Source organism: Callithrix jacchus, chromosome 13 (assembly GCF_049354715.1).
Source record: "Callithrix jacchus isolate 240 chromosome 13, calJac240_pri, whole genome shotgun sequence".
NCBI classification, from domain to species: Eukaryota; Metazoa; Chordata; class Mammalia; order Primates; family Cebidae; genus Callithrix; species Callithrix jacchus.
In genome coordinates this window covers 118865809-118884835 of record NC_133514.1, presented here as the reverse complement: position 1 = coordinate 118884835, position 19027 = coordinate 118865809, and the positions used below count along the sequence as shown (strand labels likewise).

General features: G+C 50.6%; 1 protein-coding gene across 9 annotated transcripts in view; it reads left to right on the top strand.

Moving 5' to 3' along the window:
• Positions 1-19027, top strand: part of ZNF516 (zinc finger protein 516) — a 214103-nt gene that overhangs the window by 34357 nt on the left and 160719 nt on the right. For 8 of the 9 annotated variants that reach the window (XM_054244329.2, XM_035271379.3, XM_035271378.3 and 5 more), the window contains exon 2: positions 16172-18153. In XM_054244329.2, coding sequence (XP_054100304.2) covers positions 16329-18153 — 1825 coding nt within the window. In that variant the 5' untranslated portion in view covers positions 16172-16328. Of the gene's footprint in view, positions 1-12725; positions 12882-16171; positions 18154-19027 lie in introns of all 9 variants that reach the window. The other variant, XM_078348276.1, reaches the window with a different exon arrangement.

Sequence of the window (19027 nt, the reverse complement as noted above, 5' to 3'; positions counted from 1 at the left end):
TTGGGAGGGAGAGCGAGCCTTGTGCAGGATGCTTGTTTGGGAGAGAAGGACAACAGGCTTTGAAAATGGCAACTTTTTAACTCCACTCACTCACGTTTTCTTTAATTTTTCTTTGCAAAGCACCTTCTGGTAAGGGCTTGTGCCCATGGGGAGTTGGAGCTCCCTGGTCAGCAGGTCTGCAGTGCTGTCTGGAGGGTCTGGGAAACTGCACCTTTAAGGGATGTGATGTAAAGTGAAACAAATGTTTCCTTTTCACATGAGCTTTAAAACAAAATGAGTTATCAAGGACTTCTATTTGTCCTTTCGTTTTGCATCAAGTTGCTAGATCATGGTAACTCAGGACTTGGGTGGCGTTACTCGCTAAGCAAATGATGGCATTGGCGCGTCAGGAGAAAAACGGCCCTCTGCGTGTTTAAAACCACCGCGCCTGCTGTGCGAGGTAACCTATGCAGCCGAGGCGGAGATCGTTCAAATAAACAGCTGCAGAGTACACTGGCCTTGAAGGTGAGAAGCGGCTCATCTCCGCAGAAGGAAAACGGTGTTTTCCATTTGTGTCCTAGTGAGCTGTCTTTCAGAGAGTGGCATGGAAGGGAATTTTCCTGCGAGTTTCTAAGACTGGGTTGACATGTTCTTATGACCGGAACCTCCTTGGGTTTAAAAAATGTTGATTATTTCTGGCAACCTTCTGTCCCTGAGACCCGAGTCGGTGGTGGGAGTTAGGCCGTATCACTCTTTTTTATTTGTTAGTTTTTTGAGGCAGGATATCAGTCAGTCACCCAGGATGCAGTGCAGTGGCATGATTGTGGCCACTGCAGCCTTGACCTCCCAGGCTTCAGGGACCTTCCCGCCTCAGCCTCTTGGATAGCTGGGGCTGCAGGCACCACCACACTTGACTAATTTTTATTTTTTAATCTCTATAGAGATGGGGTTCTTGTTATTTTGCCCAGGCTGGTCTCGAACTCTTGGGCTCAGGTGATCCTTCTGCCTCAGCCTTCCAAAGTGCTGGGATTTCAGGCCCCACCCACGTCCGTCCCTCTTTAAAGCATGATTTTGCGCTTGGCTTTAGTTTTGGAAGCTTTCTTCCCTTTCAGGTCGCATAGTTTCCCTTAAGGGGTTTGAGAAGGAGTTTGAGGTAACTGGGGCTCTGCTTATCCAAAGTGGAGATAGTTCAGGGTAAGAAGGCGAGAACGCTTAGGATTGTTTACAAATCCTGAAGCTCCTTGTTGAGAACTTTCCAGAAAGGAATTTACACCCAAGGAACATTTGTAGATCTTTTTCTTTGCCACATGCACGTGGTGTAATAAACACGTACCCACACATGCTTAAGGGGGAATGTCTTTCTGTTCACTGTGTGTTGTCTTACTGGTGGGCTGTTAACCCTTCTCCTGCGCTGTCAGCTTAATTTAGCCTGGTGACAAATCTGAGGCCTGTGGTCTTCCCTTTCTGTGGCTTCCACTGTTGCAGATGAAACAGGTGGTACCTGTGTGTGATTCACCCAGCCTCACAGCGCAATAGAACGCAACCGTATTTAGTGCAGCAAAGTGATTTTGGAAAACAGCAAAACTCAGAGAAGACGTAAAACAAGAAATTGAAAGCAGTATTATATGTTTGCATGAACAGCTTGGAAGTAGGATTTTAAGTGTGGAGCTGAGAAAGCAGCAGTATCTGTGTTTAGGATGTGGCCAGAATCCCCTCCCCCGCCATGTGAATCACTGAGTTTTGCCTTCCGAGTTACGTCACAGGGATAAAGATGCAGCAGCAGGGGCTCGACCTGCGCCTTCGTTCTGACCATTGGGTTTGACTGTGTGGCTGGGTGAGAACACACCTCATGCGCATTCCCAGGAGGAAGCCCAGGCTGTGGATGGCAGGCTGAAGTTCTGAAGCCCACTGAGTGTGTCCTGATGCTTTGGATTTCGGCGGACTCGTCATTAGCTTGAAGCTGTGGGGCCCAGAAGGCTGGCCGGGCTAGGCTAATCCCTGAGCTGTCTTTAACACACCTGTTTATATGACTTAGCACTGGCTAAGTGGATGACCGTCTCCCTCTTAGATATTGATGGATAGATGGAAGTGAGATTTGGGGGCCTTTAGTTGAGTGACGTCTGCAGCGTGCATCTTTCTCTAGCCTACAGTTCTTAGTCATCCAGATTTTATTCTCCAGCAGGGTCCCTGAATAGGCACTACTGCTCATCACCCCAGGGTTAGCAAGGCAGAAAAAGTTCTGCTTGAGTAGTTTAAGCTGCCGAGGAAATCAGGCCAGGAGCGTGGGCTAAAGTGAGCATCTATTGTTCCACATTGGCTGGGGCTGCTGAGAAGGGAGCCGAGCAGTAACACCGTCTTTATCTGGAGTGACAAAGCACGTCTTTAAGGAATGAGTGAGTTTGGTGGCATCTCATTATTGATGGGACCTGCCATCCTTCTTGAGTCACAGATGATACCTGCCTGTATGAGGATGGCGAGCCCAGCGTTGGGGAGGGGAACAGGGAGGGAACAATGGTCTCGCTGGTTGTCAATCTTGTTTATTAAAAAGAATAATGGAATAGCAGCTCATTTAAGTGATGGAGGTGGGGCACACTTTGGAGTCGTTCTGTTTTATTTTTCGGTAGCTTCTTGGTTCAGTGGGCAGGCCGTGCACGCACTCTTGTTTCCTTTCTCTCCCACAGAGGCTTGTGCGAGGAGAGATCCATGTGTCACGTGTGCAAGCGCAGTCTTTGTGAGCAGGCTTGCCTTGGCGCATCTCACGTGCCTGTTGAGAGTGAGTTGATGAGTAGCCTCCTCTCTCGTCAGGTACTTGTTTCTGGGTTTGTTTTCATAAAGGCGAGTGTCATTTTCTTGAACCAGATGTGATAGTATCTGGAAACACAGCACAGGCTGCCAGGGGCTTCTCCCCACTCCCCTCTCTGCCTTCGGCTGTGCCCGCACCCTGCTGAATGGGAGCAGAGAGGCCTGGGTGGGCCTGAGTCCTTCAAGTCTCCCACCTGTGCGGGTGGCGATCCTCTCCAGGCTCCATCTGTCCCCAGCAGTGCCTTGCGCATCTGTTCACAGCATTGGCATTGGACACATCTGAGAGAAGGAGCCTAGGGTTGTGTGTGTTGCTGTGTGCCTCCAGGCTGGCGCGGGAGGGAAGTGGCAGGAAAGGAGGGGGAGAGGGAAATGACCCTGGTGGTAGAATGAGCGTATTCTTCAGCTGTTAGACCCACAGCTATTCCGACCTTAATTTCAAGCATGGACTTAATGTGACAGACGAAATGGGACCATCCAGATGTCGTCACTGAATTAGTGTCGTGGTCTTCGAGTTCTTGGAAAGTGTTTGCAAAGCAACTGTGTGAGTGCTGCTTTGTTTGACTTAGGACAGTGTTGCCCCCTAAAGTGTGACACTTTACTTCCAAATAACCAGGCTGGGATAAAGGGTAGAGAGCTCTCTTCTCTGGGGACCTAGGGGGCAGGGTGGGGGGCGAAGGGGTGGATAGGCAACTTTGAAGTTAAACATCATGCTTTGGTATGTTTTATATTTATTTTTACCAGAAGTTGTTGCTGGGCAAGATGCTTTGGCTTAGAAAAATGCTCCCACCCTCATTTCTGCGAGGTTGTTTATGATGGCTTCAGGTGCAAAGTTTTCTTAATGTTTGTAGCTGAATATCAGCAACATCGTTACAGGGGGGTGCAGTGGGGTTTTGCCTGTTTACCCTTTTTTGTTCCCTGCAAGGGAAGAATAGATCTTCTTTTATCTTGCAAACTTGGAACTTGCAACTCGAGGCAGTGTGTCATTGAGTGTGTTTGAAAAAATATTTTTAGACAGGCAGTGCAGGGTAAATCCTATGGAGACGTGACATCATGTTTTTGTCAGGAATTGCTCGTTGTAAATATTCTCTGATAGATCACTCTCCTAAGCCCACTGCTTTCAAAGGTGCTGTGTATGTTAGTGATAAACTGGGTCATGTTACCGTCGTTACTGGCAGTAATGGAGCTGGAAAATTTAAACTGGCCGTAGTACATGTGCTGTAGAGTGAAGCATTTGGGCAAGATCTGTCCTTTTGTAATTCTGATCCTTTTAAACTATCGATTGGTGTTTGTACAATGATAAACAAAATCTTAAGTAATTCCTTGCATGCTATGCCTTTCAGCCATTCAATGAAAATCTACTCAGTTCCAGGGTATCGTTTTTTGCTTTTAACAGAAAATGTGTAAGGAATTGCTTGGAATTCAGTAAACTTGATTATCGATATGTTTATTTTTCCTCTGTGAGCTCTTAGGGAAGGGATTTTTTTTGGACGCCGACTTCTGTGCTAAGCAGCACCACACTGGAAGGTAATGTTTAACAGAATGCTTTATGGCTTACCGCATGTGATTATCTCTTTTTGTATTCTTGGGCACAGTTGTTTCTTTCGCATGATGGTAGGGACTTCTAGGGTCTTTTACAAAAAGCGCAGAGGGAAGAGAGAATGTCAGATAGGTAATAACCTGCAATCTGTAAAATTCTTACTGGGAGAGAAACGTTGGTTTTAATCAGTTTGTTGGAAAATAGGACTGTGTGTTTGGGAGGCAAACACTGCTCTTCGCTGTTGGTTGATGTGGTGGAATATATACAGCTTATTTGTAGAAAGAAATTTCAGTTAAAATATATTTTATGATAACAGAAATTTCAAAAAACTGTGTTTAGTAATGACCAGGAAGTGTTACCCAATAAACAAGTAAGAGTTTCTGCATGATTGTTTTGTTTTCACTGCTGATCGTGTCTAAGAAAAATTGTAAAAACTTTTATATGAAGACACTGAATGAGTTAACAGTTTCCACAGTTTTGAGTTCAGGCTCTGTAAAACCTCTACGCCACTTTTAAATTGGGTTCTTGCTGCAGTTCATTGAAGGCCTCCTGATTTTCCATGTTTGTTTCAGAAATAGAAATATACGAGTTTTCATGTTCTCTGGTGTCCCCAGGTTTTCAGTGTGTCTGAGATATGTGCAAATTTGGCTTTTAACTATCGTAGCGAAGGGTGTAAAAAGAATCAAAGTGCAAACCCAGAGCTTTCCTGGCTCTGTAATGAATAGCGAGTGATTTGCTCTGTTTTTGTGGGAAGAGAGCGGCCTCTCCGTGACCACAGGACTTCATCTGGGCCGTGGGTTTGGGGGGATGCAATTCTAAGCTTCTGGAAATGGGGCCTTAATGGAAATGTTGACAAGATCATTAACTATACTAGCAGTGCTGGTTGGTCCAGAAGCCTGGATTTACCTCCAAATCCCCAACGCCAGCTCTTTCTGGCAGACGAGGGGGCTCTACACAGCACATTTATCTGCAGAGAATTATGGAGCAGGCGCTGGATCCTCTTATTTTTTAGTTTTGTGAAGTTTACTTTTTCGGTGCTTGGCAAAGCAACTACTTAATATTAAGGCTGGGGAAATAGTAAATAGTAAATGGCAAGTCAGTAAGGCATTAATTTTGGAGAGCACAAGAGAGGCAATAAGAAAGGTAACAAGAGGCTTCTTCCCTTCTGAGAGAAAGTAGCCACCCCTTTTCCTTCATTTTCACACGGACACTACTTTATTAAAGTCTCTAGAACTACTTTGAGTTTCCCAGGGTATGTTAATGACTGTGGAAAGAAAATTTCCATATCCTTCCTCATTTTTTCTTGGACTTTTCTGAAAGTAGTCCATAATTAGATTGCTATTCAGCTGTCCCCCTCCCCCAGGTCGTATTTCAGTGAAAGGACACACGGGCAGCTCTGTACCAGTGTTGTTCAAGGGACTTCGAGACTACATTGTGATACTGTCTTTACTCTTAGCAAATGTTCTTCTATTTGAACTTATGTGGAAGATGGATGGAGTTCTCTCTTTTCTCTTGAACCAGGAATTAACTTGGGATTTTTGGCAGTTTGCAGTAAACAGCTTCATAAAAGGTAACCTACTTGCGGAAGAGTAACATTTAGGTCATATATGCATTTTGGCTATAAATAGCACGATGACTCCAGACCGCGGTCTGAGGTGCAGGGCTGAGCGGGCGGGGCTTAGAGGATCAGCCTTCCCTCAACAAAGCCTGATTAGGGACAGGTCCTTGCATCGGGGGCCAGCATGTGGGCACTTGCTTTTATTTATTCGGGGGGTGTTAAATAATTTAAAGACAACCTTTGTTTAAGAAAATGGGGTTCTGCCATTCTCCTTCCCTCTGCCTCGCTTTCTGAACAAAGCCGGCTGGAGACTCACCTCTGAAATGAGTGTTTCTGAGAGAAAAGACCTAAAGCACATTGTTCTCGGGCTGCCCCACATCGGGTCTGTTCTGGCCAGCGGGGCCGAGTCTCTGCCCGCGGCTGCTGCCTGGGATAGTGGCGTTTTGTGTCCTCTTTCCCCTAGTGGGGGAGGTGGGTGGAGTTTCTTGTGAATGCTGCCGATTCTGGTCGCCTTTTATTCATTTCTTCTTCTTAGAGTGGAAATGTAGCTTGTTCATAATGGATTATTGATCGGGCTGAGAACAGCGGCCGCCTCCAGGCCTGTCATCGGCAGCACTTTCTCTCCCAACACTGAATGCATCACTCTCTGGGCTCTTCGGGACCCCAGTCTGGGGACTATAAGCCTGTAATTGTTAGTCGTGTACAGAATGGTCTGTAAGGAGAGGAACTCTTCATTGTTGTGATGGAATTTTCCCCCATTTGTTGAGAGAATAGGCTTTTTGTCTCAGTAGTAAAATAAGCTTGTCCAGGATGTTAATGATGGATTTTGATTCATGGCTCATAATACTACAGTGTAACTAGTGAAGCCCGTCTCATTGTTTCCCAGAGAACAAACACACACAGTATGCGAAAGCCCCAACTGGGCCTAGCACCCACTCACACACGCACGGCTTCTGCGCAGACCCCGTAGTAGCTGTCAGGGTAAACCATGTCTGAGAACCGCCCTTCAGAAATGCACCGGTGGTAGCTGCTCTTTGAGGTTTTGTGATTTGCCTTTTGGAGCCACCATACGCCTTTGCAGACAGCCCTGTCAATACCTGAAGCATTCTGCCCGCTTTGAGCTTTTTGGGGTTCTCCGTCTCTCCCCTCCCCAGTTTGTCACATTCCACCCCAGCCCATCCTCAGGAATGTGCTGTTAGCAGAGGTGCTGCAGGGCCGGCTGCAGGCCCCCTGCCCCTGTGGACACCCATCCCTGGCTGGCATCGGTGCCCCCTGGAAGGTGGGCAGAGAGGAAGCTGACAGAGATAAGTCAAGCCACATGGCGTCGAGGGAGTCAGGGCTGTTTCAGGACCGCGATAAGGTTAATGCGTGAACCAGAACTGAAAACAATGCCACACTAGAGAGGTGTTTGGAGAGCAACAGGGACGCCAGTTTGCCCCCCTTGCCTGGTACATGCTGGTTGCGGGACTCCTGCAGGAAACGGGACTTTCAGTTTTCCTCTCAGTCCTTTGTTCCCCCATGGTGTCTCCCGGTCAGCTTTGCTTGGTTTCCGCAAACTTGAAGAGTTAGGTGGTTTTGGAAATGACTGTAAATAGGAGAGCCTGTTTGATTAGCCTTCCCGTGCTTTTTTCAGGATAAGATTTTGATAACTCAGCTTTGATAGTTGTAGGGAAATCAGTACAAAACCGTTCAGCTTTTGGTTTGCACTGGTTTAATTCACAGAGCAGAACATGGCAAGATTTCCTGTCGAGTCAGAGACATACTTATTATTTTTAAAGGTAAGATGTTTCACACTTTTTCCCTGATCATGCCATGTTTAACTGCTCAGAACATGACTGCTGAAAATAAGGAAGAGAAAACCTCCAGCGCGTTACTGACTTTTTACCTCGTGAAGTGCTGGAAAGGCTAGTTAGAGTGCTGGAATACGCTCAGATTGCTGCATTTTGGCTGCTGATTGTGAGAGTTCGTGTTGTCCACAGAAGGCTTTGCTACTGGAGCCCGGGGGTGGGTTTCCTGAGTAGCTCTGGGCAACCCTCTAAAACATCAGAGAGCAATCTTTGAAAATGAAACACTGCTTTTCACTTGAACAGGTACCTCGTATTCAGATGGTTTTTCTTTGCGTTTCTTTCGAAACTTGAGTTAAGTAAAGGTAGTTTCCCAACCTGTGTCTGAAGTTATCACAGCCCTGGAGCTTCCAAAGGGCCTGGCGAGGGCGGGGGAGTGGGGGAGGAGGAGGGACAGATGGGGGAAGAGGCCCTCCCTGTCCCCCAGAGCTGCTCTGCTTTCAATTGTTACTGGAGTGACAAGTAGGATTTTTTTTCTTTTTTAACTTTTAGGAAAAGTTAGCCAAATTTGGAAAAATGGAGATAGTTACATACACACGCACGCGTGCACACACGCATGCACACACGTGCACACACACACGGACACACACCCTTTACCCTTGAGTTTCAGCAGTTGTTAACATTTTGGTGCATTTGCCTTCTCTCCGTCTCTCTCTCTTTTGTAAACCAACTCTAAATATTTCATTACACATCTCCAAAGGGAACAGCATTCTCCCATATTACCAACTTCACACAAGTAAGAGTAGTTCTCAGATATCCTCTAATACCCAGTCCATTTTGAGGTTTAATTTCTGTGAAGACTTCTGGAGCTACAGTATGCTTGAACGTGCTTGTTGTAGGTGATTATAGCTGTCGCTCAGGGGATGTAATTGTGTTAAATAACCCGTTGTGTGTAAAGGATAAGGGCCCGGTGAATCTAGAGGTGTCCTATTTAGCTGTTTTGAATCCAGCTTTCAAGGTGCTGTCCTGTCCTTTTGCATGTATTAAACCACATATTGTCATTGCCAGGGACTGCGTGCCTTTGCACACTTCACTGGTACTCACTTACTCATCCTACCCAGAATGCACTGAAGACTTACTGTATACTAAACATTGTGGCTTGCATGCGATAATTTAAATATCATTGGAATATGATAAAATAGATGTCATTGCTCTCATTACATTTTAAAGATGAAGAAGTAGACTGAGGAACAGAGAGGCTAAGACACTGGCTCAGGGTCACACAGCTGACCTCAGGTAGTGGCAGAACTGGGTTTTAATCCCAGATAGTCTGGCTGCCCCTTACAACATGGTGGGTCAGCAGGCTCTATCAGTGGTTGAAGGAGATCAGGAAGGCTGTGCTGTACCTGGCGGTGGGGGGGCGGGGCGGCGGCGTTGGTCAGCCTCGTGACAGGTGGGGTGGGGACACAGGCATGAGGGAGCAGGAGCACAGGTTCTGGGAGGCTGCTGGGCTGGAGCAGGACTCAGGGCCCTAGACCTGGGGGTCCAGGGGGAGCTGTGGTGTTCAGACCCTGGGAAGCCAAGGTGAGGAGTTTGTCTTCATCTCGCAGACTTGGGGAGCCTCTTCAGGGCTGGGAGTCTCCTGGAGACTGGCCCCATCTGTGCTCTGGAGTGATGCCTTTGGCTTGAGTTGGGTACATGGATTCAAGCGTTAGTTGGGAGGTGCAGCTGAGTGGTCATTGGGGTTATTACTATGGAGATGGGTGGGGGGTGGGGAAGAGCCAGGGAGGACCCGGGGTTCTGTGCTTAGGTCACGAAAAGTACTTAGAATTCAAGCCACATCAGTGTGGTTCCCAGGTGAGCCTAGGTTCTCTGGGAAAACCTGGCCTGTCCTTGCAAATACAGTGATGGCTTCCCCCCCTGGCCTTCTGGAAACTCCTCCTTGTCTTACTGGGCACTGCCAGCATGCTTTCCTACGGTATGCTCTCCGGTCTTTGAGTTCCTTGAAGCCGGGTGCTTTTTCTGGGCCATCTTAGATTCTCTGGCTCCTGATACATGGCCTTGCACATGCTAGGTACTCAGAAGCACTTGTGCAGCGATGCCCTCCTTAGCAGCTGGCCACGCTGCCCGAGGACGGGAACTCCTCTGAGGAGCCTGCTGTCACCTGAAGGGCCTCGGACCGTGGACAGAGGCTGCTTCCGCCCATGTTGGCGCTGTACATTCCCCTTGGGTTTGTGAACGTGGTTTTCTTTCTGGCTCTGTGCGTTGGATGAAGGCTTTGTCGTACTTGTTTCTGAAGCAGTTTCTGTAGTGGTGGTGGGGTCAACCCTGGGCACACATTTCTTCACACCAGGAAGTGTTTCGGCAGATCAGCTGGGTGTGTGTCAGGAAGTGACTTTTCTGCACTGTATTAGGGTCAGAAAGGCAGTTGGTCTCACCTACAGAAGGGATTTATTCACTGAAATATTGAACCCAGATTAGATTTGTCCCAAATTTAGCAAATGTAAGTAATCTGGAGAAAGTCACTTAATTTCAATTGTATAATATAGGCAGAAAAGGGAAGAAAAGGAAGAGAAAAGTGAACTCCAAAAGTACGGCAGCAGCCTTAATATATACGTATTTAGGCCGGGCGCGGCGGCTCACGCCTGTGATCCCAGCACTTTGGGAGGCCGAGGCGGGTGGATCACGAGGTCAAGAGATCGAGACCATACTGGTCAACATGATGAAACCCCGTCTCTACTAAAAATACAAAAAAATTAGCTGGGCGTGGTGGTGCACGCCTGTAGTCCCAGGTACTTGGGAGGCAGGAGAATTGCTTGAACCCAGAAGGCGGAGGTTGCGGTGAGCCGAGATCACGCCATTGCACTCCAGCCTGGGTAACAAGAGGGAAACTCCGTCTCAAAAAAAAAAAAAAAAAAAAAAATATATATATATATATATATATATATATATGTATTTAGATGTTTTTAGATGTATTTAGATATTTACATGATTCCTTTTAAAGTGTAGCCACATGTTATTTTCTGCTCTTATGTTTTGTCCTTTCTTCAGCCTCTCCCTTTCCCCATTGCAGTGTACTTTTATGAGTAAACAGGTTTCTCAAAGAAACATTTTAACTCCTGTTTTTTAATAAACATGATTGTTACCTAAGATTTTAAAAATGAAGTATTTTTTAATTTCAAAAATTATATAAGGCATTAAAAAAAAGTAGCTTTGAACTGCTGATGACATATGTGGAGAAACACACACACGCACAGCAAGAGATCCATTGGAATCGGCTTTAAAACCCCAATCAGCAAGTCATCTTTATGCCTAAACAATTAAATTACAGTTTTGTCTGGCAAGTTCCGAATTCCAGCCTTGGAAAAAGTTTGTAATTCATCTTACCTGATTGAACACACAGGCACACTGTGCGTTCAGATGGGTCCCTGCTGTCGGATGTGCGTGGGCACCATATTGCATGTCAGGTGGACACGGGGGCTGCACCCTCCACCCTGGCTCTGCACCCTCCACCCTGGCTCTGCACCCTCCACCCTGGCTCTGCACCCTCCACCCTGGCTCTGCACCCTCCACCCTGGCTCTGCACATCTGTGTGGCTGCGGAACTTTTCCGTATTCACTCTGGATTGGGTGGCAGGCTCGGGTTCACAGGTTTTAGAAGGGGGGTGTCACCAGCCCTGTGTGTTACAGGGAAGTTGGAACAACAGCTTGCATTTGGTGTGTGTGTGAGAAAGTGAAATCGAGCAGCCGGGGGTGGAAATGGCTGTGGTTGGAACCGAGGTGGGTAATGCCTGATCACACGGTGTTGCTCCTACGGGAGGCACGCCCCACGAGGGACCAGGATAACGGTGGAGAAGGCATCCCATCGAAACCCTCCTGGCTGACAGAGCCTGGCGGGCTTTAAAAGACAGTCCATCGTGCCAGGAGTGCCGCCAACGTCCAGATAATCCTCCTAATTGGGGCGGCCGCCCATGGTGCGTTTTGAAGTTGGAAGCTCTGAGGATGGCATTCTTGTTCTTTTTTTGGAAGGGATGCCCTTGTCTTAAATAGCAATTTTTGCCTGCAGCTAAAAAGAATGATTACAAAGATCTTTCAATTTGGCCACTGAGTGACCCCTTAGGAGAGTTAGTTGCAGAGAGTACATTTTTTACTGTTTCTTTAAAGTTTGAGAAACTTTGCCAGTCAACTGTGGACACCAGGAGACCACTTGGCCCCGAGCAGAGGCAGCTTTGCTCATGCTTCCTTAAGGTAATGGGGGTTTGGGCTTCAAGTGGTTATGTTTCAGCACTTTCTCCGTTTCTGCATTTATGTATCTTTCCCTTCAGATTGGCCTTAAGTCCTCTAAAAGCACATCCTGTGCAGTTCCCTGTGCAGTTCTCTCGGGGACTTACAGCAGGGCTTATTTTTGAAAGATGGGACAGGCCGGGAAGTAGTGAGCAGGAAATCGGAGAGAAAGAAGAGCTCGCTTGTTGATTGCAGGGCGTCGTTAATGCTCTTCCTTGAATGTTGGCCTGTAAATTGCAGGGCTCTGCAAGTTTTGGGGAAAGGTTTCAAATGAGTTTAAGGAAATGGAGACTGCATTCTCCAGTCACTGGGGGCCCGAGGGCCATCGTTCAGGCTCTGGCTGGGGTGAGGGTATTGGGGAGTCAAGGCTGTGTAAGGATGGGGTGGGTCTGACGCTGGCACAAGGCCCTTTCAGATGTAAAAGGGCCACACTCCTTGGCACTGTGCCATCTGCCGCTCAGCCGTGGTCATGGCTTGGGATGCCGGGCTGTGCTGCTGAGTTGGGCTAGATGGGGCTGTATTCGGGGTTGTCGTGATGCATGAGCAAGAGTGTCTGTATTTCCCCAGCACTCCTGAAGGCACCTGGGCGGGAGGACCTGCAGGGCAGGAAGCTAGCTTCCTGGGATGAGAAGAGGGGCCTCAGTGCCGGGTGTGGGGTTGCCTGGATGTCCCTGGGGTCTGGATGCTGTGGGCTCTGAGAGGTCACTGGATTTTATAGAAGGAGGCATTTGCAAGGGGCTTCAGTGACACATGGTTTCCTCTTGTTTCTCTGTGCCTGACAGGAGGGGATGAGCTGAGGGTGTACAGGACACACCCAGAAAGCCATGTGGCTGGCGACTGGGAGCATGAGGGCTGGGACCAGGGTTCCCATCTGCACATGCACACTTTGTGCTGGATGCCCTGTGTTGGCCGTGACCCTGCGACCTGCACATTGACAGGTGTGTGGCTGCTGGCACACAGCTGGCTGGCATGGAGGCGGCCCCTCTGGGCGTAGACCCCAGGAGCTGCCGCTCTGAAGGAAGGCAGGAGCTGGCAGCCACAGAGCGCACAGTTCTGGAGATTCGTGTGAGTCTTGGCACTGAACACATTCCCTTCTGCTTTATGGCACACTTGAGGGCTGCCTCTTATAGCCCTGACCAGGCCTGGGCTCTGCCTCAGTGAATCCTGTCTTCGTAGCTGGCTTCTGGCAGTTTAATTCTCTCGAACTGGAGAGCTATCTTAACGTTTAACATCCTTTATGGATAAACGTTGGCGGTCTGGTGAAGTCTGTACAATTATTTCAGAGCCACCAATTTCCAGGGTTTTAGTTGTTTTTCTTTTTCTCCCTGTAAATGTATTTTCCATACGATGGTTCACACTTGTAAGATTTTTATACCACATCCAGTAACTAAGTTAGATATAAATAGTGTGCTTCATTCATCCTTTGAGTATCAGATTCAGCATTTCTGTGGGGGAGTGAACTGGGACCTGGGGAAGGACGAGGCTTCCTGTGAATCACTTGCCTTATCAAATCATCATAAATCATGACAGTCATCCACAATGTGTGCCAAGACCAAAACCATTTGACAAAATCATTTAAATTAGCTTGGAGTAAAAGGTCATTAGGAATCTTCCTGGTAAGCTTATTTATTTCTCCAGTTTTGGGGGAAGTTTATTTTATTTTTTGAGATGGAGTCTTGTTCTGTCACCCAGGCTGGAGTGCAGTGCACAGTCTTAGCTCACTGCAACCTCCGCCTCCTGGGTTCAAGCGATCCTCCTGCCTCAGCCTCCTGAGTAGCTGGGACTACAGGTGCCCACCGCCACGCCTGGCTGTTTTTTATTGGAGCAGGTGGATTTTGGCTCCTCTGGACGGGTATCTCTCTCGTGCCGCTCCATTGCTTGGCTCTGCTGGGTGCGTCCCTGGAGGAAGGGGGCGGAACCTCTGTGCTGCTGCTTTTCATTTGTGGCTGAGGCTGTGCGTGTTTCCTTAGGTGCCTCCAAAGCTTGTCGACGGGGCTTTCTGTTCACTGTGAAGACTGATTCTTGATAGGGTTTCTACCTGGCACGGTATTTGCCTGTGAGGGGATTGCACGGGGCTCTGTTCAGAGGGCTCCTGTGTTGCTGGTGTCTGGGCCCTTGGGAGTTGAAGTATTAATACGAAATGCTCAGATCCCCGACCCCTGTGGGGGAGGTTTGGGGACACTCTTGACACCCAACACTGATTTCTAGCCCACACCCCATCACCCCCTCGGGTCTGTTGTCAGTATTATTTTTGTGTCCCATCTGTTTCTGTGAAAACCTTGCAGGCTGGAAAACTTGAAGGAAACAGGGAGCTGCCACCCAGGGCCTTTTGGGGGAGACCCTGTCATCTTTGCATGGAAGCTGTGTGTTGTGGTTCCCAGCTGGAGACATGGCACTGCTTTGGGTTTTATAGATGTTTAAGCAGGACTCCTCAGTGTGTGTGCAGTGTAGGTTTATAGAAACCCCCTTCCTTTCTATGTGAAATCCCTTGGGGTTTTTAGAACATCTGCCCATCTGGGTGCCTCTCTGTGCACGTCTAGCCTGCCCCTGAAGAGAGACCCTTTGGGCTCTTGGAAGCAGGAACTGGATTTATTCTCTGCAGAGCTGAGCTGCTGAGCAGAGCCTGTTCCCGGGGGGCTGTGTGTGCAGCCCCTCCCTCTTGAACTCACCCACGCGCCGACCTGGGAGACTCGGCATCTCACGTCCTTTCTCACTGACTCCCCTTTCTCCTTCTTCACCTTCCCCTGTGTCAGGTGGAATTCCTGTTTTGACTGAACAGTTACTTTTCTGCCTGCACCATTTAGGCTCTTTGGCTGGATCCAAGCATTTTGATTCCTGCATCCCCCATCCTTGGTGGGGGCTGTTCTGTGCTGGACACAGGCACACTGTGACAGGCTGCCTCTTGCCTGTGTGCCTGGAGGGAGGGGGCCTCTGCCCTCCTCACCTTCTGGTGGGTGGGATGGGCATGCAGGTGGCAGTGGCTGTGCAGGGTGGTTGATGCCCACTGTTTTCAGGCTTGGGCAGTTTGTAGGAGCAGTCCCAGCCTCACAAGGAGGATGCTATGGGAATCTGACCTGCGGGGTGGTGGGGAGGCAGAGATGAGAGCCTGCATGGTCTCACTGGGCTGGGGACGGGCTGTGCAGTGGGATCCCGACTCTCCTGGGCCAAAGCCTGAGGTTCCTTTTGGGGGAAAGCAGGTGTGGGACCAGGGGAAAAAGCACAGGGCCCAGAATGATAGGCGATTATGAGCCAGGCCAGAGAGTGGACTTCAGACACTGCGGCCAGCTGGGGTTGATCTGTAACCTATCTCGTGGTCAAGCACACGTAGAAGTGGAGTCAGGCAGGACAGGTTTGGCCTTAGGGTCCTGGGGCTGGCACTTCAGGAGCTCAGAGTATCCTCTCCACACCCTGTCGTTTCTCCTTTATTAAAAGTAGTTTACACTCTTAGCATAAGACTCGTTTTTCTAACGTCTACACACGGTTACGTTCAGTCACGCATTGCACAGTGATGTATCAGTGTGGGGTCCACATATACTACAGTGGCGCCCTTGCACTCTAATGCCATATTTTACCACGTGTTACACTTACCTACCGTCTTCAGCACTGCAGCCTGCTGGAAGGGTTTGTGGCCTAGGAGCAGTGGGCTTCACCATATCGCCTAGGTGTGTGGCAGGCTGTGCCATCTTGGGTGCGTGAGTGTCTGCTCTAGGAGGTCTGCACAGTGACAAAATCGCCCAGCAGTGCATTTCTCAGCTCGTATCCCCTTTGCTAAGTGGCACGTGACTGTGTTTGTGAATTGAGGTCACCTGTGCAGCTCACCTTCCATCAGCCCAGGAACTCGGCCCCTGTTCTCCTTCTGCCCTTTTCCCAAAACCTTGCTGCCCTCTGTTCCCAATTCCCACATGGTCTCCTTGCCAAGTAGCTTGTATTCCTCACACTCCTACACGATCTGGTACCACAGTCTCTCCTTAAAGATTTGATACCTTGTTGGGAAAAGAAAATTATTTTAGTGCACAATCATTAACAATTATTTATGTTAATCATTTAACATAATTCATTATTGATAATTAATTGATACTGATTTCTTAATAAGGTGGGCAGCTACTCTCCTCTCTATTTGAAGTGTTGTTGGTGCCTCTTTTCTTAAAGTGAGTGGGATGGGTCTGTTTTTGGAGCACGTGGGCTCTTGGCCCGGAGCTCTGCTGATAATGTTCCATGTCTGTTTCAGGTGCTGGCTGCCTGCTGCTGCGCCCCCCATGTAGAAGGTGCACCTCCTGGGAGCAGGCACATCTTTTCGCTCTTCTGACCATGGAGAGATAGGACGGTCCCTGCAGCCTGCTCGACAGAAAGCTGTGCCGCTACCACCGGCCGCGCCCATCCTTCGGATGGATCGCAACAGAGAGGCAGAGATGGAGCTGAGGCGAGGCCCCAGTCCCACCAGGGCCGGTCGGGGCCACGAGGTGGACGGGGACAAGGCCACCTGCCACACCTGCTGCATCTGCGGCAAGAGCTTCCCCTTCCAGAGCTCGCTTTCGCAGCACATGCGCAAGCACACGGGCGAGAAGCCCTACAAGTGCCCCTACTGTGACCACCGGGCTTCCCAGAAGGGCAACCTCAAGATTCACATCCGGAGCCACCGCACAGGGACTCTGATTCAGGGGCACGAGCCGGAGGCGGGCGAGGCACCGCTGGGTGAGACGCGCGCCTCCGAGGGCCTGGACGCCTGCGCCAGCCCCACCAAGAGCGCCTCGGCCTGCAACCGGCTGCTGAACGGGGCCTCGCTGGCCGAAGGCACCAGGGTCCTGAATGGGGCTTCGCAGGCCGACAGCGGCAGGGTCCTGCTGCGGAGCAGCAAGAAGGGGGCGGAGGGCGCCGCGTGCGCCGCGGGGGAGGCCAAGGCGGCAGCCCAGTGCACCTTCTGCAAGAGCCAGTTCGAGCGGAAGAAGGACCTGGAGCTGCACGTGCACCAGGCGCACAAGCCGTTCAAGTGCCGGCTGTGCAGCTTCGCCACGCTGCGGGAGGAGTCGCTGCTGAGCCACATCGAGAGGGACCACATCACCGCGCAGGGGCCCGGGGGCGGCGGCGGGGCCGAGGCCTGCATGGAGAACGGCAAGCCCGAGCTGAGCCCCGGCGAGTTCCCGTGCGAGGTGTGCGGCCAGGCCTTCAGCCAGACCTGGTTCCTGAAGGCGCACATGAAGAAGCACCGCGGCTCCTTCGACCACGGTTGCCACATCTGCGGCCGCAGGTTCAAGGAGCCCTGGTTCCTCAAGAACCACATGAAGGCGCATGGCCCCAAGACGGGCAGCAAGAACAGGCCCAAGAGCGAGCTGGACCCCATCGCCACCATCAACAACGTGGTGCAGGAGGAGGTGATCGTGGCCGGCCTGAGCCTCTACGAGGTCTGCGCCAAGTGCGGGAACCTGTTTACAAACCTGGACAGCTTGAACGCTCACAACGCCATCCACCGCAGGGTCGAGGCCGGCCGTGCGCGCGACCCGGCCGAGGATGGGGCGGAGGGGCCCCCGGACACCAAGCAGTTCTTCCTCCAGTGCCTGAACCTGAGGCCGTCGGCGGCCGGCGACGCGTGCCCGGGCGCGCAGGCCGGACGGCGGGTGGCCGAGCTGGACCCGGTCAACAGCTACCAGGCCTGGCAGCTGGCCACGCGCGGCAAGGTGGCCGAGCCGGCCGAGTACCTCAAGTACGGGGCCTGGGACGAGGCGCTGGGGGGGGACGTGGCCTTCGACAAGGACCGGCGCGAATTCGTTCTGGTGAGCCAGGAGAAGCGCAAGCGCGAGCAGGACACGCCGGCCACTCAGGGGCCCCCGCGGAAGCGGGCGAGCGGGCCTGGGGACCCCGCGCCTGCCGGCCACCTCGACCCGCGCTCGGCCGCACGCCCCAGCCGCAGGACCGCCGCCACCACCGGCCAGGGCAAGTCCTCCGAGTGCTTCGAGTGCGGCAAGATCTTCCGCACCTACCATCAGATGGTGCTGCACTCGCGCGTGCATCGCCGCGCGCGCCGCGACAGGGACAGGGACAGCGATGGGGACCGGGCGGCGCGCGCCCGCTGCGGCTCGCTCAGCGAGGGGGACTCGGCCTCGCAGCCCAGCAGCCCCGGCTCTGCCTGTGCCGCTGCCGACTCCCCGGGCTCCGGACTGGCCGAGGATGCTGCCGAAGACAGCGGTGAGGAGGGCGCCCCTGAACCTGCACCAGGTGAGCAAGAGCAGGTGGCCCCTGGGAGCCCAGGCTCAGGGGTTCCTGCTCTCAGGTAAACGTATACTCAAGTAGCCCCTCTCATTAGCCCCTTATCCAAGCAGGCCTATGCTCAGGTGACCCTGGGCCTCAGGACTCCATGCTTGGGCAGCCTTGTGCCCTTGCCCAGAGTGTCCATGCCCAGGTGGCTCCACACCCAGGAATCTGCCACCCCAGTATGGACTGGAGCTCGCACTGGCGAACGCAGACGCGGGCACCCATTCGCTTCCCTTGCCGCTCCTTTCAGGGTTTGCTTAAACTCACACCTCTGACCGCTAGGGTTGATGGTCTCACCTGATGGTCTCATCTGTCATCCTAATTTCTGAGCAAAGAACACCAGTATAGGTCCCTTCTGAGACATTTCCCCCCTCTCCCTTTCCTGCCCTAGACCCAGTGCTCACCATACAATGCGTGCGCACACACACACACACGCACGCACACTTTCTTCCACTCCAGCTGGGTAGAACACCGTCTTCAAATTGGTGTGCAGTTATAATTAATCTCCTTGGATTCAAGTAACCCTGTGGGTTTAGAGACAGTTAATTGGAACCGATTACTTTCCACATAGCAGCCTTGTAAATATTTAAAGATGCTTGGCCAGCTTTGTTCTCATAATTCTCCTACTTTCTGTAAATTTTAAGCATTCTGATATTTCTTTTATTATTTTTTGCTTTGCATAATTGTTTTACGTGGAAAGCGATGTTTCAGTTCCAGAACTTGCATGTTTCTCCACAAAGCCAAAGGTATTTTTCTCTTCTCTGCAAACCTGTTACTGACTGTTGCTTTTTACCTGGACTTTCAAGAGTGATAGAAATCAAAGCCCATGGGCAGGGCT